General features: G+C 38.6%; 1 protein-coding gene across 3 annotated transcripts in view; it reads left to right on the forward strand.

The window, feature by feature from the left end:
• pcnt (pericentrin) overlaps window positions 1-22,775 on the forward strand; it is a 53,881-nt gene that overhangs the window by 16,751 nt on the left and 14,355 nt on the right. For all 3 annotated transcript variants that reach the window (XM_081381191.1, XM_081381190.1, XM_081381192.1), the window contains exons 19-38: window positions 119-552; window positions 2,886-3,489; window positions 3,594-3,902; window positions 4,053-4,205; window positions 6,410-6,556; window positions 10,392-10,552; window positions 10,725-10,906; window positions 11,454-11,671; window positions 12,468-12,630; window positions 12,742-12,933; window positions 13,163-13,189; window positions 13,601-13,833; window positions 13,984-14,103; window positions 14,697-14,717; window positions 16,084-16,320; window positions 16,516-16,683; window positions 17,949-18,101; window positions 18,284-18,445; window positions 19,797-20,792; window positions 21,807-21,977. In XM_081381191.1, the coding sequence (XP_081237317.1) occupies window positions 119-552; window positions 2,886-3,489; window positions 3,594-3,902; window positions 4,053-4,205; window positions 6,410-6,556; window positions 10,392-10,552; window positions 10,725-10,906; window positions 11,454-11,671; window positions 12,468-12,630; window positions 12,742-12,933; window positions 13,163-13,189; window positions 13,601-13,833; window positions 13,984-14,103; window positions 14,697-14,717; window positions 16,084-16,320; window positions 16,516-16,683; window positions 17,949-18,101; window positions 18,284-18,445; window positions 19,797-20,792; window positions 21,807-21,977 (4,851 nt within the window). The remainder of the gene's footprint in view (window positions 1-118; window positions 553-2,885; window positions 3,490-3,593; window positions 3,903-4,052; window positions 4,206-6,409; window positions 6,557-10,391; window positions 10,553-10,724; window positions 10,907-11,453; window positions 11,672-12,467; window positions 12,631-12,741; window positions 12,934-13,162; window positions 13,190-13,600; window positions 13,834-13,983; window positions 14,104-14,696; window positions 14,718-16,083; window positions 16,321-16,515; window positions 16,684-17,948; window positions 18,102-18,283; window positions 18,446-19,796; window positions 20,793-21,806; window positions 21,978-22,775) is intronic.

Genomic DNA, 22,775 nt, shown 5'->3' on the forward strand with positions numbered 1-22,775 from the left:
GACAGATGAAACTAATGCTGATTATTATAGACCCTTTAGCAATGCTGTTATACCATTATCAATGGTGTCTTTATGAATACGTTTTTTTTTTGAGTGCTGTGTTATTTTCCTTTTAAAGCATCAGAAAGATGTTGCCGAAGATTTGAGGGTGCGCCTTGAGGAGGCACAGAAGGCAGAGAGGAATCGTGCGAGTGAGGAGTTGACTGAAGAGCAGGCCCGACTGAGGGAGCAACTCCAATTGCAGGCTGAGGAGCGCTTGGCTTCCCAGAGAGAGCAGCTTCAGAGATCTGCCCTGGAAGAGAAAGAGGAGTTTGAGCAGAGGCTTCTAGAGGTCCAAAAGCTCCTGGATATGGAAAGGCAGAGCCTTCAAGCACTGCAGAAGAGTCTGGAGTGTGAAGAGAGCCCTCAGGTGTTGGCGTTGAAGCAGAAACTTCAGGCTCAGCATGACTCAGAGATGTGCACTGCAAGGAGTACCATGGCAGCAGAGGTGAAAGAGCTGAACGCTCTACTTCAAGATCAGATGGAGAGCAAGCTACAAGAGGCCCTCTGCAGGTCAGAGACTGCATTACACTGAAATGGCATACAATTTTAATACTATTGGCAAATTCAGTCTTGTGGCCTGTTGTACAAAGCAGTTTCTACTCTGGTAAGTTCAAGATTAGTTTTTAGCGAACTCTGGTTTTTCGGGCTCAAGAAGGTGGCATTGGTTTTTAGTGGGTTTCATTGCTATGGCAACTTGCGCACACGGGACGATTTTAAAATTGTCGGACGATTTTCCAAACCTGAGAGACCCCACACACGGCGATTAAAAAAAATCACGGGTCTAACAGTTTTGATCGTACAGTGTGTGGTGCGCAGCCACACGGCAAAATCAACACATCACATTTGAACCGATTTGACTCCCGAGCCTTCCCAGGTCAGACAGGAAATCTCGCAAAATCCCGCAAGATCAAACGTGACTTCAGAGTAAACAATCATGGCAGACGAAGAGGATGCAGTGGCGATAGTTTGTAGTTTGTTTTTAACCGAAAAAAAAACTTTATCAAAAGAAAAGGCGATGGTCAAAGAAGTGGAGACAAAGCGAGCATTGACTATACTTGCTACATCATGATATGACACCTCACCTCGCTTTCTGATTGGTTACACGCCACAGTCCACAGGCTGTGTGCTCTAATGTCCCCAGGGGACACCACACGCGAGGAGAAATCGGGCCAAAAAAATCCAACATGTTGGATATCCCCGATTTGAGATCGGAGCGGTCCCGACTTCCTTCCGAGCAGACGAGATTGTCGGAAGGGGTGAATCGGGGCTAAAATCGTCCTAATTATCCTGCCGTGTGAACCAGGCTTTACCTGCTCCGGAGAAGATTTAATTCTGGGTTATTGCAGACCAAAACTCGACCAATCAGCTGAGAGTAAAGATGCAATAAAGCCACTGCTCCTGTATCTCTCACTCCAAATTAAAGCAGTTTATAGTGAAAATATTTTAGAGACTAAATTGCTAATCTTTTGCTGCTAATTATTTATATTATATGAATTATAATTATGTATAATTCATATAATATATTCATATGATTAAATTAATTGACAATATTTAACTTTGCTTTTAAATTAAAATAAATATAAAATATGCTTTATATAAAGCTTTAAAACGGATTAAGCTTACGTGTATTCCTTTGAGCCCTTTGTTATATACATTACGCCTATTTGTTTGAATCAGGTATTGATATAGTAAAATAATTTATTTTCGTTGCCGTCTCAAACTTTTGTTGCAGCAGCAGTGTTTATTCCTGCCATGTAAATGCTTTTAATTTCATGATATTTTTTCATAATGATCTTCAGCAGACAAGTAAATTGCGCAGCTCTCACGAGAAGTGAATCAAACTGACGCTCTCCATGTTCTGTGTGATTGGCTATTCGCTGCATGTGACACACTTTCAGCTGCACGTGCTTCAGAGTTAATCTCAAATTCTGGATTAAACCTGAGTTGAGACAGAACGTTTAACCTGGCGTTGTGAGCCCGTTGGAGGTAATTGGATTTGTCAACTCCAAACCTACTCTGAAACCCGGAGTTTGTTAAACTAACTTCATGCAACAGGCCTCAGAGCCGCTTAAAAATTAAACCTCAGGTCCTATTACTATTATCTGTACGCTTTAGTATTGCTTTTTTTTTTTTTTTTACGACCTAGGGCTGCATGATATGGGGGGAATAATTGATTATAAGTAAATATTTATTTGTAGCATTGTAATTTAAACTTTTATTTATTTGTTTGCTTATTCATCTCCAGGTTTGCTGTGCTTTTGTTTGTAGGGCTGCACAATTTGGCCAAATGTATTATTATTATTATTAACAAAAATATTAAAATAATAAAAATTACTATTTTGTTTTACTGTACAATAAAATTGCAATGCTAATATCTGACTCTTAATTAAGTAACATGGTCCCTTCCTCATTTGAGAAGCTTTTCTCATTACAGTATGAGAAGATGCTGCATATTGCATTCCCAAATGCATGTTACAGTATAAGCAACCTAAACTTGAGATGGATTTTGTGTGGAACAGGATTTACTGTAAAATGAGCTGCTATGAGAAACTGAAAGCACTGGATCGTGAGCTGCTCGCATGTAAAAACATGGTGCCATGCGTCACTCTGATATATGCTGTGCACGTATTAAAATAATTTGCACTCTTTGCTTTTTAATCACTTTGAGTTATCCTTTTTATTTTGATTAATTGTGCAGCTTTAGAACAACCCCCCCTCTAAGTAACTTTTTCTTTTGCAATAAATATAATTGTTTTAAATATTTGTATTATTATATAACAGAACAATGTACAACAAATGGTGAATGTTTCTGGATGTAGTAAATGTGATCATCATACATGTAGGCACCAAGAAGAGCAGAAACAACTGGAAGAGAAGTTGACCCTTCAAAGAGATGCTGCCCTGGGCCAACAGAGAGAACAACATGCCGTGGAGCTGCAGGCCCAGAAAACACTCCTGGACCAGCGAGCTGCACAATTACAGGATCTTGAAAAGGAGTGTCAGGATCTCAAAATACACCACCTGGAGGAACTGGAGTCCCTGAGGACCAATCACAAGACAGCCTTAGAAACCTTGGAGATGGAACTTACAAATAAACACAAGGCGGAGCTCGACAAATTAGAGGCCGTCCTTCAGGAGACCAACCTGGCACAGCTTGAAGCTCAAGAGGCGGAGCTTCAGGCACGACACAAACAGGAGAGGGAGGAGCTTGAGGAGAGGCTGATGGCAAACATGGATACACTGGAGAGCACATACTTGAATGAAATTCAGGCAGTACGGGATGAGAAGGATAGAGAACTGCGTGACCTTCAAGAACACTATACTCGAGAGATTGAGAGAGTGAGAAAGGAGGAGCAAACCATCAGAGAGGACCACAGGAGGGAGCTTGCTAAGGTCCATATGGATAAGTTCAATGCCATGACAAGAGAATTGCATCAAGCCCATCAGGTGAGCATTGTAATGGAGGGAAACATCAAATTTTTAAGTTTAGCTCATTTGCCATGTATAGTTTTTGCAGGAGCAACATCAAGTGTGTTAACTTGCTTATGCAGGCGGAGATGTCTGAAGCGGTCTCCTCTCAGAGGGCTGCTCTGGATGATGAGCATCTTTCTTCTCTGGAAGCTCTTCAGCAGCAAGTAGTTGCTTTAGAGAAGCAGCATAGCGCCGCCCTTCTGGAGATCACTGATATCGCCACTGCAGAGAAAAAGCAATATGAGCAACAACTGGATGAGCTGGCCACTCAACATCAGCAACAACTAGATGAGCTGGCCACTCAACATCAGCAACAACTGGATAAGCTGGCCACTCAACATCAGCAACAACTGGATGAGCTGGCCACTCAACATCAGCAACAGCTACAGGTGAGTGTGTTCGGGAAGACAAGAGTATGTCATTTCGTTTAGATGTGTTCAGCCTTTAGCATGGATTTAGCATGGTTGGGTCTTGTTTTGAACTGTAAGAAGATAAGAGCTTCTTACCTTAGCTCTCCTCTCTTCCTCTTTGTTGCTCAGGAGTTAAGGGTAGTGTCAGCCAGGGAGTTGGAGACTCTTCGTAGGGAATTAGAGGAAGAAGTGTCAAGGCAACGGCTCCACTTCCTGGAAGAGGCAGAACTTCTCAAATGCAAGTCTGAGGAGCAGCTGCAGCAGAGAACTGCACAGTTAAAGGTGAGAAGAGGTGGTGTTAGAGTAGCCATATCCTACGCTACTATTTCCCGATAAGGTGTATGTTTATTGGTCATGATTTCTTGCACCAAAAACAATGGTAGAGTTTTTTTTAATGTTCTATACAACAACCAATAGAGTTCCCGCACAGCGTTAAAAAGTCTTAAGTCTTAAATTAGAATCTCCTGATTTTAAGCCCATTAAAAATTCTCAAATATTTGTATTTTTTCTGCTAGGCATTCAATTTCGAATGAGGTCTTAAATCTGATCAAAAAATATATGCTTTTAAGGCTGTGTAGCATCAAGTCTTTGGAAGTACCCAGTTCACAACTTCACTGTGTTACATTTTTTCCGTATGTCACAGTACACGCTTCACAAGAGATCCCATCAGGGAGGGTGAGTCACTTGCGAGAAGAGAGAGGGCAAATTCGAGCAAATTGGGGAAGTGCACATTTAACACTTATTGGCTTGAAGATGACCAGTTTCGGAGATTGTTGGCATGAATTAATGTCAGTTCTCTGCTGTACTGCGATCAAATGCTTAAAACAACGCAGTGATTGGATTAAAAGAGTTTATTCTCATGTATAATGTGAAGAAAGGTTTAGAAACTGATGACAGGCCCATACACTCCAGCCACGGCAGCCAATCACCACTCCGATTTAACGCATATACCTCCTGTTGGTTAAACTTTGCTTTTTAAACCGGGAGAATGAAGTGGCTCCAAAAAACAAAAAAATAACCACTTTTCCCTTAATAATACCTGTAATGAGTACTATAGTTGTTTTAATTAATGTGCAACCTGTGTGTATATATAAAAAAAAAAAAGTGTTTCATGACTCTTTAAACGCATTGGATTAGCAAAATCCATTATCGATCGACCTCTAATTCGGACGTATTATATTAGTACATAAATCAATTTCAGTACATATGTTCAATTCAATATTTATATTGATTTAAAAAAATATGCCTTGAGTATTTGAAACTTTGCTTTTGAATGTGTGCCTCAGCATTTTTAATTAGTGTTATTTTAGTATCATTGAGATACTATTTTAGTTTATATTAATATTTTGAATTAGATGTCATGATTATATTTTCTGTTTTCATTTTTATTGACTAAACTAAATGAAAATGAGAAATGTTGGAACTAGCTGAAATAAGTTTAACATGAATTTTTTTTTTTTGAGTTTCATTCATAATATCCCTGTATTAAATAGACATAAATCAGGGCAAGTTCAGAATCCACATTGTTAATAACCAATCTTGGAATAAAACAAAAGGGGAACATGGTACTTAATTCTTCGTTAAATTGAGGCCTTTAAATGTCATAAATGCAAAATTAGTAATTTGGGGTTCTAAATTACTAATAAAATAATATTCATGAGAAACGGTAATCTACCTCTCTACACTTAAAACCTTTAATAGGCAGTAACTGTAAACATTGGCTCACAATTAGGGCCAAGAAAGAGTATGGCTCATTTTACTTACAAGCCTGCTTCTCACTCCAACTTATTAAATCAGTATTTATTCATCATATAAAATTTTTCAACATTTTTCCTTCAACTTGTTCTTGTTGTCATTATTGCTGTGACCGTATTGTTCAGTATGAGAAAGTGTATTTGCCACTCTCACAAAAACTGTTATAAACAATAGCTGAGCTTATTGGGGGAGGGAGTTAACATCTGGACTTGGGGGACGGTCCACTCTAAGCTCAAATTAATACTAATCCCCACCGTGTACTGTACAATATAGCTTCCATCATTCACAGTAAACCTTTTCTCTGGATCGGACACTGTCAGACTTTTGCTTTTGACCCTGTAGAGCTGTTCTCTAGCTCAAATCTCTCTCTGCACGGGGACTTTCTGACATTTTACACTGGTTGGTTTGTCAGTTGGCCTCTTTCCCTTTTGGAGCATTAGAGAGGTCCTCTGACAGCATTAATCCAACAGATGGGAGGAAGTGTAGGGACACGTGAGTGATTGCTGACTGAATGTGGATGTGAGGTTTGTGTGGGGCTTTTTTTGTGTCAATGATCATTTTATTTTTGTTCTTTATAGAGATCACTGGGTAAATTTTGATCCATTATATTCAGATAATTTGGCTTATGTTTGTTTGAGGGGAGAGTGTAAGGCTGAGAGTGAAATGCGAGTCATTGTTTTTCTGCAGTGTTGCTCATGACGTGTGTGTGTGTGTGTGTGTGTGTGTTTCAGGAGGAGAGTGACCTGGAAAAGGCTGTTGCTCTTGAGGAGCTGGAAAGGGCTTTAAGACAGCAACATGAGCAAACTGAACTCACCTACAGTGACAAGATGAGCCAACTTACTGCACAACTACAGCAGCTGGACACTGTAGTGTCACAGGTACAACACCCAATCAATCAACTCGTCACACAGCTACAGCAAATGAGCAGTCAGCTCAGTGTAGCATTGATATTACCTTAACCTTGTCAGTATCAGTATTAAATAATTAAAATAATATTGAACAAAGAAAGACAAGACAAGCAATAGAATATTCCTTTAATTTGTATATAAAGGCTGGAATACACTACACACTTTTTGCACAGATTTTTGCCCTGGTTTAGTCTGGATGAGTTGATGCTAGTTGACAGATTTCACAGAAAATCAAGTAGTGTATGATGGGCACACAGACTTTGATTCCATCCAGTCAGAGTATATCAGATATTTTGAGCTGATTTTAGAACACAAATTTTTTTCATCTGACTGACTTGTAGGTGAACGTTTCTGCGCACGTTTGATGTTATTGCAATGACTTAAAGTCTAGTAGTGTTGTGTATTATACTTAGTCATTTAGTGTATTATGCCCAGCTGTTCTCTGCAACCATTTACAAATTCGGCAAGCGTATGATGCTTAGTGTTTTAAAAATCTGTTAAAATCTATTTTTAAAAGTTGTGTAGTGTACAGTATTCCAGCAAAATAGGAATTATAACAAAATAGAAGAATCATTTAAATTTGTATGTAGTAGTAATATTATTAATAATAACTAGGGCTGGGTATTGACACAAATTTCACAATTCGATTCGATTTCGATTCACAAGCTTGCAATTCGATTCGATTTCGATTACGATTCGATTAAATTCAATATCGATTATTTTGGATATCAGGTACAATACATGGCAAATTTTCTCAAGGAAAACAAATCTCTTAACTAATGCTGTTAACTATGGGGGTCAGTTGTAGCCTATAGGCTTCATTAGCCTACTATAATATTGAAGGTAAAAAATAACTGATTTGTATACAAACACTTAAAGGTATAGCGGAGGATCTTTCCGAATTTTAGATAAGAACCGCCCTCTCCACTTTTTGAAAAAATGCACATGCGCAACACACTACATGCTCCCGAGAGGGAACGCCTATTAAACGTGTGCGAGGTTCTCCTCGTGCACGCTCTGTTTACAAGTTGCTGTCGGCATCGCTCATACAAGATTACTTTCCAAAAGAAGATTTGCACTTTTTCACCAAATAGCATGCCAAACTTTACCTGTCGAGTAGAAACTTCGCGACTGAGGCATCAGTGGGAAGCCCAACCTGTGTTCTCAGCGCACGCCATCGTGTGAAACAATCTCCCAAAAACACTCTGATCTTGTTTCTCTCTTCTGAGGCCTTTCTCTTCTTCTCATACAGTTCGTACAAACTTTTTCTCTTGCGACCCTCAGACATTTTCAAAGGACCCGGTGAAATGGCGAGCTTCAATGAATGGCTTAGCTCTAGCTCACCACACATAAACACCTGAAAGTGCGCATGCGCAGAAAGCGAAAACTAAGGGACGAGCACGTACGACGGCCTTACGTAAACATATCACCAGAATGATTGACACTTACAGGTGTCCAGACTTGACAGGTGGACCAATAGTTTACACTACCCACCCGGAAAAAGAAAATCCTCCACTATACCTTTAAAATACACTTTTATTTATTTTTGTAATAATAAAGTTATATGAAATTATATACAAATTTAAATGGTGGCTGTCATAAAAAACTTTCCAGATTTATTCAAACATACATTAAATATTGAAGAACATTAAAAATTATAATGCATATGTATAATGGTGCATATATTTAACAAAATGCTCCTCTCTAGAGTAAATTTTTCTAGCTGACTAACGAGTTTATGGTCACTGCATATGTTTTTTCTGAGGTAAATGTGACGTTACATGTCTTTCCACGGTTGAAACACTGTTCGAGCGATTCCATGAGACATGATATGGACTTCGATAAGTTGTACTCTATCTTTTAACACACTTTCAGATGCTCATTCATGTTTATTTCGAGCTGTAACTGGTATTATTAAGGCGGAAGAGAAGGTCATGTTCTGCTTCTCTTAAGCTGAGCTTCGCCAGAGCGATCTCACGCCACAGCGCCGAAACGGTAATTATGTTTTTGAATTTCGTAAGAAAATGGATGTAATTTGAAATCTGATGCTTTGTTTCATATCAATAATAACAAAGCACAAAGATTATTGCGATTTATTGGATGGAATGCGCGCAACAATGTTCCATTCATTCATCACTAAAAACAGGATGACTAATCGATTCTTGGGATTTAAGAATCGATATCGTTTCGTAAAAATGAGAATCGATTAAAATCGAGAAATCTATATTTTTTTTACCCAGCCCTAATAATAACAAATATTTTATTTTTTACATTTTAGTATTGATATTAGGTGGGACGGCAACAATGGGTCTTGGTCACATGACTTAATCAAAGCAGGGCTTAAAGCTAAATCTATTTTTTTTTTCTTCTTCTACTGGGCCAGTGGTTAAAATTTGAACTTGCCCTGCCAAATTTTTCACTGGTTCCACCACAAAGAAGTGATAAATACATAAATTACAACAGTTATTGTTTTCATGATGTTTGACCCATGTGACTTTTATAAATAGAGAATTGTGAAATTTCACTGTTATTTGAAATTTGGAGTAATATCTATTTCAATTTTGATATCACAGCAAAAACTACTAGCCTTACTAATATAAAACTTTAAATATTATTAAAAACAAGTAAACAGTCTGTAATACAATAAGAACAAAAAATAGCAATAGCACAAATAAATACATCAGAGCAAAGATACAAATAGATGGGTAGATCTAACAGTATTCTTCTAATACAGAAATTAAATCAAATGTAAAATAACAGCATTCAGTTAAGACGAGCAAGTGATTTTTTTGTTGTTGTTTGATTAACATTAAAAACACAGACAGCATCAGGTATATTCGGCCTCTGTCACTTTAAGACCTAATGCCTGGTTACACAGTTTTATTTCTCATTTGTTTATGTTCACTTAAGACCGACTATGTTTACGAGATGCTCGCCAAAACGGACATTTTGATTTTGTTTGAATTTGTCCACTCAAGTGCAAGTAACTGTGAAGGAGAACTCAATTCAGTATTCGCGTGCTGTCTGAGAAGTGGCTTTCTGGACATGCACTTCTGATGTGTGCGCACACAAAACTTCTCTTTTGCGTCGTCTTGTGCTAGAATATTAAAACTAGCTAGGTTCAAAAACGCGTGCAAATGCTAAACTTTCATTACGATGCAGCACAGGCCCGATTGGGCAAGTGACCGTTCCGTGAACTGTCCCAAGCAACGTTCATGCTGACCCCGGGCCAGTCCTTATTGTCGAGCCCTGCAAAGACAGGTTTTACAGAATCCAGGCTTTATTCATCTGTCTTTCCTTACAGTTGAGTTGCTGTTTAAGGAGGTGTTTCAGATACTGGTACACAACATTAATTTTTTTACATAAGAAGTGGTGGGTGGAAATGGTAACAAAGGGCCTAGGTAAGCTTTGGTAGAGCTGGGTGTTTTGTTTTTTGTTTTTAGATAAAATTTTTTATTTTTTGGGTAGAGCTGGTTGTTATGGTTACATCTTTGCATGCTGGTGGTGAAATACGCCACACATTTTTTGAGGAGCCTTATTTAAATGCGTGCTACATTGTCTCATCTGCTTTTGTAGCTGTTTTCCCCTCTTTTTGGCTTTGAACAGTTTGTCCTGTTTGAGCCTGAAGGATTCGTTTTGTAGAACTACGGGAGCAACCACAGACAGGAGTTGTCTATTTACTTTGGCAGAAAGCTGATTTTATGATGCTTCTAGACATTAACCTCTTCCTCATTTGTTAATTGCGTTGACACCTCTCAGGCAAACACTTTCTTGCATATGTGATGACTGTTTTCCTGTCTCTCAGCTGCGATCGGAGGTGAGCGGGCTGCAGGTGGAGCTAGAGGGCAAGCGGGCAGAGATGGACACGCTGGAGACTCTCCTGCAACGCAGAGACCGGGAGAACCAGGAAGGAGACAATCTACTGGCCATGCTCAGAGCAGACCTCAACACGGCCACACAGGAAAGGTCAGCTGACCTGCATAGATGCGGAAAGAGGGATTTTGGGGAAACTTTAACTGACAGTCTGCATACTGTTTTTTTTTTGTTGTTGTTGTTTTTTTTAAATATATATATTTTAACAACCTTGTTTTTCATGTTTTTAGCTGATCATTTAAACATTTATTTTTGTCCCTATCAGACAAGACCTGCAAACAGCACGTGACAAACTACAGCGGATGCTCATAGAGATGCTTCGGATCACTTTGGCAACGGATGAGCACATAAGCCGCAAGTTAGGAGCTTGTGTGTCAGGTGGTCAGTCTGGAGACAAAACACCCAGCTCAATGACCGCTAGGAGTAGCCGTGATTCACATGAAACGGGTACGTTTCTGTGAGTTTGCTGGATGAAAAATCTGTATTGATCAATGACTATTAAAACATAAGTTCAGAAGGTCTTCCAGGTTTGTGGAATTGCACACACAGACCAGCCACTAGTCAAAAAACTGAAAACTGACCCAGGGCATTTGATCACTGGATTTACAGAAAGTGTTTCACTTTAAGAAGTGTTTTCTCAACATTGCATATCTAATCATATCTAAACTTCTGACTAACACATACATTTTTAATTGAATTATCACTAAGTCTTTGGTCGGATTTTGTCTTTCAAACACATTAAAATGTACAAATTAATGATTAAAAATAAATTAATTCAAATATATGCATATAAAATGTATAAATATTTTATGATGGCAAATGAGACTAAATTACATGCTTACACACAGTTGCTAAAATTAGCATTTCTTTTGCACCATCTTAATATTTGGAAGGAAACCTTTGACTAATAATCTCAATGTTCCGTTAACGTTTAATATTTGTTGTTGACTTTCAAACAGATTTTAACAATGAATTTATCGGCCTGTTTTTTCAGGAGAGGTGATTGGCACGGAGGGAGAGGCTGATTGTAGTGTGTGGTCTTCAGCTGTGGACGAGGGGTTGGAGTTGTCTCAGAGGCTGTGTGAGAGTGTGTTCTCTGGGCCGGAGGGGGAGATGGAGGCAGAGGGAGAGGAACTCATGCTGGGATCCTGTACACGTCTGCGCACCGCTGTGGATAAACTACTGGAGCTGCTATCTGAATCCTCACAGCAGGTGCCGTGCTTAGAGACACTTCCCTATCCTACCCACTTCTGACTTTTGCTGGATTTGCATACTGTTTATTGTGTAGACAGAGCAACCAGAAATAGTGAAAAATTACTGCAATTTAAAATATCATTTTTCAACTTTAATATTTAATAATTGTAATATTTAAATGTATTCCTGTGATGGCAAAGGTGAATTTTCAGCAGCCATTGCTTCATTCTGCATGATCCTTTAGAAATCATTCTTATATGCTGATTTGATGCTCAAGTAACATGTTACAAATGTTTTATAATGTTGTTCTGCTTAATGTTTTTGTGAAATTAAACCCCCCCCCCCCAGTAAACAGTTATAAATGTTTTTGTTATTGTTATTTTCGTTTTCATATACTATAACTTGATTATATTTTCAGATTTAATAAATTTTTTTGGTAATTTTCTTTAAAAAAAAAATTAATAGCACTATTTAGGTTTCTTTTTTTTTTTTTTTTTTTTTATTCATTTCCAGTTAGTAATTTTAGTGCCTAAACTTAGTTTAGTTATTTACTACAAATGTTTTTAATAGTTTTAGTTTACAGTAACAACCCTGCTGTCACTTATGATGAATTTAATGCATCCTTGCTGAATAAAAAAAATAAACAATCCTTGATAAATCAAAAACTGGCCTCTAACTTTTGAACAGTAGTATTTGAGATTCAGACCATAATTCAATATGATGGATTTGAACAAGTTCTTTTTTAGGAACTGTTTAACCCATATTCCCATTAACCCATATGTCTGTCTTTTCTCTCTGTCTTTTTCTGCTGTAGTTGGAGCAGATGTGTGGTCTGCAGGCCGTACTAAACGAGCAATTCAGAGACGGAGGTGAGGCCGGAGCATCTTTGCTGTTTCAAAACTCTCAGCTCTTGGAGCAGCTGGATCATGAAGCCAGTCTGAAGAGCCAACTACAATTGGAACTGCACAAGGCCGAAGGTCAGGACTTTCATGTTTATGGATGTTTAATATTTGTGTATCCCTACTTCAATGTCATTCGCTTTCACAACTTATTTGCTCTCTTGTGTGCATTTACATGTGTGGCTCTAGGTTTGATGGAAGGCTACATAGCTGAGAAAGCCATTTTGGAGGAGGCGCTTCAGCAGAAGGAGACGCAGGAGCAGCATCTGGCAGAGGAGCTGGAGAGCACACGCATCCAACTGCAGCAGCTCAGCGAAAATCATGCCCTCCTCCTGCGTCAGAGAGAAGCCCTGACGGCCAGCCTCGGAGACACGGAGAAGGGTGAGAGAGGAAGGGGTGTGATTTAGTTTAAGATGACGTGCGTTAGTTTAATTCCCAGAATGAATTACATAACATGCAGTTATGTAACATTTGTTTTGTCATTTGGTTCATGCCAAATAGTCATGGCCTGTTAAATATGCGTGTTACTTTGCACACAGTGAAATTTTAAGGTTGTGTGCTTATGATGGAAGGGTTTAGTTTCATCCTACAAATTCTTTCTGCTCTGTAGGCTTCCTCGATGCAGAGGAAGACACAGGTTTGTGATGATAATCTGCGGCTGACGTAAATGTTTGAGTTGAGAAAAGAATAACTACATTTTTGGACACTAAATGCATCCATTTCAGATGAAGTTTGCAGTTTATTTATTTTTAATTTGTGGTTTATTACTGCTCTTGCTTATCCTGTGATCTTTTTTTGCAGTCTAACTTGTTCTAAACCTTTGGTTTTGAAGGTCCAAGTACTTTTTAATTTTTCTTATGAATCTTTCTTTGCCAATTTCTTCTCAATCCAGTTTGCTGTGCTTTTATTTGTGCATTGAGAATGCACAAATGATCCGGAGCTCCTGTGCATGTTTGCATCTTAATTTGCATTTGCAGTTTGTGTGAGTTTTGATGACGAGATCTGTTGTGGCACGTTTTATTCATTGGTCCTCCTGGGCTCTGTTCAGCTCTGCTAGCGGAGGCTGAGCGTCTGGGGCAGGAGCGTGTGGAGGTACAGCGGCAGGCGGAGAAGGACTGCGGTGGGTTGGCGTCCCGTCTACAGATGCTGGAACAGGCCCTGGAGGAGCAGGAGAGCCGTGGACATCAGCTGGAGGAACAGCACCGCCTGCAGACTGAAGATCTGCAGCAACACATTGATGCTCTGGAGAAACAGCTCAAACATAACCGCCAGTTCATAGATGTAAGCGTTTCCAACAGTCTGTCTGAAGTTCTTTGCACCAAAACTATTCACACCTTGTTGAGAGAAAAATGTGAATATTTTCTACTTTATTTCATTTGTCATGTCAGACTTGGCGTAAGCTTAGGCAAATAAATGACTATGCTTGTACAGGAACAAGCAGTGGAACGGGAGCATGAGAGAGATGAATTTCAGCAGGAAATCAAGAATCTGGAAGCTCAGCTGAGACAACCATCTAAAGGACACGCAGGAGGGGACAGCAAGGGTCAAAGGGTAAGGGGCAATGTCTAGAACTTTAGATGTGTCATTGTCTGAACAGTCTGACACCGTTTTTTTGTGAATAGTGGATAATCTGTGATAAGAGTATGCGAGCAAATTTTTTTTGGTTTATTATACCTTAATGTAATTTATTCCTGTGATGGGATGGCAAAGCTCAGTTTTCAGCATCATTACTCCAGTCACATGATCCTTCAGAAATGATACTAATACACTAATCTGATGCTTTCTTTTCGAAGGTTGTGCTGCTCGATATTTTTGTGGAAACTAAAAGTGATGCTTTTTCAGGCTTCTTTGAATAGAAAGCATTTTATAAAAAAAAATTAAAAAAAAAAAATTTAAACTGTTAAAGACTTAACATGCCTGTATTTATCTTGATGGTGCGATTTACAGACTGATTTTGAAGCAAGAAAGAACATAAAAAAATTCTATGCTTCACAGGCAAAATTTTAAAAACCCTTCTGTACCAGATTGCTCACATACTCTTTGTGACAGAAACTATAACCTTTCTTATACTCTGACATCTCTGAATGATTTGAATTTTTTCATATAGATGATTTTTTTTTTTCCTCCCTAACTGAATGATGTAGATTGAGGACTTGGTTCTTCAGGTATGTTATCAAGCTGTAGTCATTAATGTGCTGGGCTTGTAGCAGATATGCATGGCTTATGCATGCATTAAAGTAGTAGAGCATGTGATAGTTATTTTGCGTTACGTTGTCTTGCTTGTCAAACCTTTTTTCAGCAGATATGCAGTACATCAGTTGCATCTGTAACTCATGTTATTGTTTTTTTCCACTTTCATCCACCCATTGAAACTCAAAAACATGCTTATCCTCTTTCCTCTCAAATGTCATTGCTTACTTTGCTTACGTCCATCTTGGCTCATCTTTATCTGTTCCTTTTATGATTGTCTTGTAGCCCCTTTAAAAGTCTCCATCCTTGGCAAAACTGTTGTTTTATTCACTTATATTCCCACATGACCTTTTTTCCTGCCAGTGTAAATACATTTTGTTAGAGGTCACACTGGTGCCACCTCTACTTTGCCCAAAGCCTTTTATTAAAAAATGAAAAAAGACATGAAATTACCACTATAACCAATAGGTGGCTGCAGAAGAGCACTTGTTGACTTATTCGCCCTGGTTTTGCGTTTGAATTTACATTTAGACATTATGAAATCACTATTATAAAATAATCAATGTATCAAGAAATCTTTTTTTTTTTTTATTTTTTTTTTATTATTATTAAAGGAGGTAAGACGTTTTTTCCAAAAACAATTCTTAATTGCAACTGAATTACACAGAAGGCAAGTAATAAGTGATCCTTTTATAACCACTGAAGCTGTTGGTCAGTATACTATAGAATACTATAGATACTGTATAGAAGAACAATGGTAAATTTAATAAGGTTGGGTAAGGTAATAAATAAACATTTTCTCATCATTTACTCGCCCTTATTTCGTTCCAAATCCGTAAGACATTTATTCACCTTCGGAACACAAATTAAGATCTTTTTAAAATCTGAGAGATTTCTGTTCCTCCATTGACACAACTATCAAGTGCTCTGTTGAGCGTCCGTTGGAGAGTGAAATTTTGTTAATAAAAAAAAAAAAAATTGTGTGTGTGCAAACAAAGCACTCACGTAAAGTACTTTCTGGGCCTTAAGAGTGGTAGTTGCGTAGCTGAAAGGAAAGCTCTCAGATTTCATTAAAAAGATCTTCATTTGCGTAAACGAAAGTCTTGCGGGTGTGGAACGACATGAGGGTGACTTTAATAAAAGTTAATTTCATTTTAATCTCAACTCAAGCTCAGTGCTTTATAGTCAAATGTGCGCTACCAAATCAGGTGCCACCATCTGTTGAACTTAGTGGCACCAGTGCTCCTGCTCTCAAATGTAAGTCTGGAGCCCTGATTTGTATTAAAATTTTCACACACACTCTATTTAGGTCCATATTCTGTATTCGTGTGATTTTTACAGGTGGAAAACCTTCAGGCTCTGATCAAAGATAAGATAGAAGACTATAGTATACTGTTGTCAGCAAAAGAGCAGTGCCAGCTTGATGTAGAAGAGCGTAATGAAGAGATTGAGAAATTGGCAACTCGTATCCGTGAGTTGGAGCAGGCGTTGCTGAGCTGTGCGGAGGCCAGCCGAACTGTCACACAGCTGGAGCAAGAACTTCAGAAAGCACGCAAGAACCTTCAGGAGCTCACACAGGTGCACAAAACTACAAATACAAGTTCAGATGTGTCTTGCATGTATTCTGATTTATACAAAAAAAACCTGCCACACATTTGGGCCCAGAATTAGGTTGTCTAGTCACTGCTTCAGTTAATTAATTCAATTAATTTTCCATTTTGCACCAATACCTATAGTTCTAACCCATTCTGATCTGTGTGTTCTTTCTTTCAGGATAAAGAAGCTTTGCAGCAGCAGCAGTATGCTAATAAGCTCCAGATCTCTGCCTTACAGTCCAAACTCGATGAAACCAGACACCGCTTCCCTGATATGACCCCTGACCCTAACCTCCGGGAACAGCTGGAAGCTACACAACAGGATCTGCAGACCAAAGAACAACAGGTGTGTGTATATTAAGCAGATTGAAAGAGATTTATGGAATGTCATGATTGAACAATCAGAGTAACAGTATCCAAGTAACATGTTTGCATTTGCTTTACAATGAGTTTAGAGGTCTTTAATTTAGTTCTATAAACAAAATACTTGGTTCATTTTCATTCTTTGCTTGTGGGTAAAAAGTTTGAAATACCTTTGCAGTGGTATTCTGCTAGCAGACATCCAAAAACTGCTGAGTGTCGATTAGATGAATATGGAAATGTGCAACACGCTTCACTCTCAATTACAACAAAATAAGCACACAACAAAAATGACAGTGGTGAGAAAATGACGGCATTTAAGAAAGCTTTTGATTATGGAAATGTTTGCACAAGCTTTGCAATTCGGCACTCCATTCAAGCCACATTTATTTATATAGTGCTTTAAAGCTATCTATTTTATACACCATTAAACATAAAAAAAAAATGCTGGATGGAATCACCAATATGCCAGTAATATTAAACAATTTATCCACACACTTGAGGCGGATATCTCTATCCGATGAGAAGACGTGCACATAAACTATGATGGAAACATATTTACCCAATAAATCCCTCGATGTGCAACAAACTCAAGTGACTTTGCCTCAACAGTGGATGTGGTTTGGATAACTGGACTAACCAGCGGAACCAATCACATCGCACAGCATCTCAATTGTTGGTTTGACCGTTCTGAAATGCCTTAGCCAAGTCTGTCATCAGAATGATTTGCTTTGATTTCCTCCCCGAGATTTCCTCCCCGAAGTCTCACACAATTCCGTTTCCTGAGCGCAAGATAACATGACTGTTTTTTAGCAAAAGTAATTTATGATGTATGAAAAAAGAGCCACACCAATTGCAGCAACTTCCATATTTATTACAGCTATTTTTACAGATATTCTGGTATTATATTGTTCATTCTTTGATTTCACTTGAATTATATTGGGGCCTTAAGAGTTTAAAAGTACATGACACAACACCATAGTCTAACACAACTGTAGGTGCAACATGTTTTTTGCATATGGTAATTTTTTTTGTGCTGCGGAAATGAGAATTGCAGCCAATGAGAACACGGTTGATTTTAGCAGTAACATTACACTCTATGGCTTACCAGGCATTGTCAGAAATGAACTGTGAACATTTGTATGGTTTCTATTTCTAAGACAAAACCTCAGATTTATGAGTAAGATCTAACTTTGTTTCTTGTCCACTTAATGGTATTTCTTTGTTACATTGAAACTTTTTGTCTCTTAGGTGGAGTTGCTGTCGGAGCGTATAAGTGAGCTTGAGAAGGATGTAGTAGTGAGGGAGGAAGAGGTCGGACAACTAACACTACAGCTGGAGCTCAAAAACAGAGAGAGCAGAGCTACGGAAGAGCAGCTCCACGCTCGCATCACACACCTGCAGGTAAGGCTCTGGCTCCGTATAGTTGTATAATGACTGTAGTCTGGTAGTCTTATTGTGGTGGCCTGTGGCCAGTATGTTCACGACCTTGGATAAATTGTATTCATAGCACAGTACCTTCATATAATATGCTTGGGGAGTTTTATGGAGAATGTGAAAAGGTCCTCTTTGTGTCTGTCCTTTAGGAGACTGTGGACACTCTGACAAGGCGGCTAGAAGAGGGCAGCGATGAATCCATCCTTCAGCTACCTTCTGCCCTTCTGGAGGAGAAGAATATGGAGATCGACCACTTAAATCAGCAGATCCTCCAGCTGCAGCAGGAGCTGGACATGACCAACGATAATAAGGTACGGCAAGTGTGTCTGATTCCTAAACATGAGTTTTAGTCATTAGATCTTCTTAGTGAATCAAAAACATAAATTCAGTCAGAGCTGTTACTGAATAAGTTTGACCCAATAACTTGACTCGACCAAGGATATTTTATAGAGTTATGTAGCACTTAAGGTTTATAACAGTAATTAAAAGCCTAGTAAAGATATTTTATAATTATAATAATAATGGTAACAATGTTTTATTCGTTAACATTAATGTAACATGGACCTATGAGCGATACAATTTTTACAGTATTTATTAATCTTTCTTAATGTTAGTTAATAAAACATAATTCGCTTTGTTCATGTATTTGTTAACATTAAAGCATTGCGAACTAACTTTTGATTTTAATAATGTTATGCACAAGTATTCTGCCCTACAAAGCAAAAAGGCAGTAACTACACGGAGTGCAGAACTGAGAAAAATGACTTTTAAAGTTATCCTGTCATCCAGCCTAAGTAGTTGTAGGTAGATTATTGGACATGTTTTGTTTTGCAACAATTGGTTTTGTTACTTTATATTAGCTTATTCTTTGTACATATCAATCCTCATATTTAATTTGATATTTTACCCCTATTTTGCAGTTACTGTATTCTTGCTTTGTAAACTTGCTTTGTATTACTTACCAAAAACGTGGCACCATACCAAGGAAAAAGGCAGTAACTACAGATTCTCCAAAAACTATTACCGTTTTTCTCCAAAATGACACACATTTGAGATAAGATGTTTTGTCACATAACAAAGGATGCCTTGAATGTCATGAAAATGATAACTCATTTTTGACCAAAAATGCAGTTACTGCCTTTTTTGTTTTGTAGGGCAGAATTATTGTGGTCAGAGGTTTTTTATTAAATTGATTGAAAAATGTTAGCATATTTTATTCGTTTTAGTATTTATTTAATATAGGATTCATTATTGCATTACATCTGTGAAAAGCTTTGTGTAAACAAACCTTTCGAAAATTATTACATTTGTCATATTTATTTTTTATTTCCCAACCCACACACACAAATTCTTCAGAAACACAGAAATAATTGTTAATGTAACTAGAATATCGAAGAATCTGAAACATTCCTTTAAATTCCCATACCTAATATTCAGGAAGCAGACACATCTCATTTCATGTTTCTAAAACTTCATTGCTCTCTTTCTGCACCTTTTAATGTATATTTTAGCTTATTCTATAATCAAAAGTGACTTGAAGTACAGTTATCACAAGGAAAGTAAAACTATGGTTTAGTTGCTTAGTTTGAAGACTTCCTTAATTTATTTTGTACTGATTAAATATGCTGCTGGCTTGTAACTGGTCCTCATTACCATTTTCAGACACTAGAGGAAAAGCAAGCTGAGATAGAAGAGCTGCGCTCTCAGGTCGAACGTCTTCGTTGTGACCAGGAACGTTTACGGCAGGCAAAGGAAGAGGAGACCGAGCAGCTCCATGAGGTTATTAACAAGCTTCAAGAGGAGTTGAGCCAGCTTGACCCCAACCATCACGAGGTCAGTGACCCTAGCACTGACAGCCCAGAGTCGTCGGACTTTCCCTGGTCCACTCATCCCCGCCAGCAGAGGGCATCTGAGGAAAGCCTGTGCCAGGAGCTCAGCAGCCACACGCTACAGTCGTCTCGTGCTCGCTTGCAGGAGTTAAAGATTGAGCTGGAACGTGCCGTCGCAGAGAAGGATTCTCTTCAGAGGCTGTTGCTCTCCCAGGAGGAACAGTATGGAAGTCAGGTGGAGGCGCTTGGCCGGAGTCTTGGTGAGGAAAGGGGGAAGGTGGTCCTGTTGGAACAGGAGGCGAATGAGCTGAAAGTACAGCTAGAGGAGGAACGGACAGAAGCTGAGCGATTGGCGGCCCGTGTGGAAGAGTTGGAAGATACAGAGCGAGCTCATCAGTCCAGCATGAGAGAATCTGAGCTCCAGTTGAGAAGGGTGGAGGAGAGAAAAGATGAGGTCCAGCAGGAGCTTGACAGGCTGCAAGAGGAAGCGAAGAACCAGTTGGTTGAGAAGGAGCTTCTGGTAAGCCAGATCTCAGAGCTGCAGCACAAAGAGGAGCAGTATGAGAATGATCTGGCCGCTTTACAGTCCACGCTCACAGAGCTTGAGGAGCACGTCCAAGTAGGCAGAGCCAACATCAGTGTTTTGGAGACCAGCAAAAAAGAACTGTACATGGAGAGAGAGGCTCTGAGAAAACGGGAGGGATATCTCCAGGAGGAAATAGAGCACTTGAAACAGGAAATGACATCAAAGATAAACTACATAAAAGAACTACATGAGCAACAGGAGGAGATGGTGGCTAAACAAGGGGAAGCCCAAAAAGAAGTACTGGTGAGATACTTGTAAAAATTAATAATAATTAATTAAACCTGGCTCACTGTTGAGAGAGAGAGAGAGAGAGAGAGAGAGAGAGAGAGAGAGAGAGAGAGAGAGAGAGAGAGAGAGAGAGAGAGAGAGAGAGAGAGAGAGAGAGAGAGAGAGAGAGAGAGAGAGAGAGAGAGAGAGAGAGAGAGAGAGAGAGAGAGAGAGAGAGAGAGAGAGACACAGAGACACAGAGACACAGAGACACAGTGTGTGTGTATATATTTCATTTCTCTTTGTGGTGGAATTGGAGCAACACATCAATACAAACAAACTGTAATTGATATGGACTTGGACTGTAAACTTTAAACTTTCCATGTGCTTTGATGTAAACACTGAGTTATTTGGGAAGTTGCCTTTCGGTTTTCAGCTTTCCAGAGCCTTTAATTAGTCACAGATCAACCATGTTGTGTGTGCAGCCTCTGTAGTGCCTGAAATTACAGCAGGAAAAAAAGGGGGAGGAATGAGAACAGACTGATTTAGTCCAGCCCTCTGGCACGCAACAAGAGAGTTTCACACAGGAAGTACATTTACAAAGAGGAAGTCTGTCTGAAGTCTTTTAAACTGTTTATTTTTAAGCTTGATCTAAATTTTGGATTGGTTAATCACAACGTAAGGTGGAGAGACGCTCTATTTATATTTGCTGGGTTCTGAGTACAATGGAGAGGTATTTTATCAAATAACTGTTTCTTGCTAGTGAGTGACAAGTGTACTTTTTGTTGTGATTGAACAGGAGGCAAAACCCTGGTTGCTTTAACTTGTAACGTTGGACATTATCTATTTGAATTCTTTCATGTTCACTTGCTAGCTGGGAATAGTTTGTTTACAAGAGACTTGCTGTGCATTTAAACTTTTAAAAATGAGGTTGTTACTCATTTTTCACAGCATGGCTATAGCTAAATGAAGTGAGTTTGAAACTGCTGATGTAATGCATTTTGAGTGAGTGGTGTAAAGGACTGTGACATTCAGTGTTTTTGTTTGCAGACATGTGCTGAAGAGACCTTGGCTAAAGCTGAGACTGCTTTACGTGAGAGGGAACAGCAGCTGATCCACCTGAGGGCGGAGCATGATGCTTTAAGGGCGGAGCTAACAGCAGTGAAGGAGGGTCTTAGTAACAGCACAGAGAGAGCTGAGAAGCTACTGGAAGAGGGACAGGTATGTCCAGTATTTTATTTCCTTCATTGATCCACATGTTAGGATATCTTCTGGTTCATCTGTTAAAATATTTATTTATTTATTTATTTATTTTCAAATTTAGGACTTGCCTATTTACAGCCAAAGTCTTGTTACCCAAGTAATGTATCATCAACCCTGATTTGCAAAATAATGAGTTTACTGGCTAATTAGTTCACTAAGTAAGGGAAAATATTGTCACCTGGTCCTGAACCTGATCGGATGATCAGTCAATGGAGGTTTAGTTTGCAATTTAATTGTTACACATTGATTTTTAGTTCAAAATAATTGTATAATCTTACCTGTATATTATCTTTTATCCACATTATTAAGCAATCAGCCTAGCAACAAGACAAAACACTTCAACAATATTAGTTACATTAATACTAATATTAAAGAATTGGTTCACTCAAAAATGAAAATTGTCATTACTCACCATGTTGTTCCAAACCTTCAAGACTTTAATCCATCTTTTTATATTTTTAATGAAACCTGAGAGTTGAGATTGTAAAAGTAATCCATATGAGCAATCCATGAATTTTTGAAGCACCAAAGTTTTGGTGCAGTGGACTTTCAATAGAGGGACAGAAATCTCAAATTTCATTTATGTTAATTTGTGTTATGGGTTTGTAACAACATGAGGGTAAATAATTGATGACAGTATTGACTTTTTTGGGTAAACTAATACTTTGATAGAATTGAGTATGCCATAGAGCCATGTAATTCCATTATGCTGCCTGCTTTTAAATTGTAACAGTTTTACGTAATTTGTGGTATAAT

Source organism: Scardinius erythrophthalmus, assembly GCF_964197995.2.
Source record: "Scardinius erythrophthalmus genome assembly, chromosome: 12".
NCBI classification, from domain to species: Eukaryota; Metazoa; Chordata; class Actinopteri; order Cypriniformes; family Leuciscidae; genus Scardinius; species Scardinius erythrophthalmus.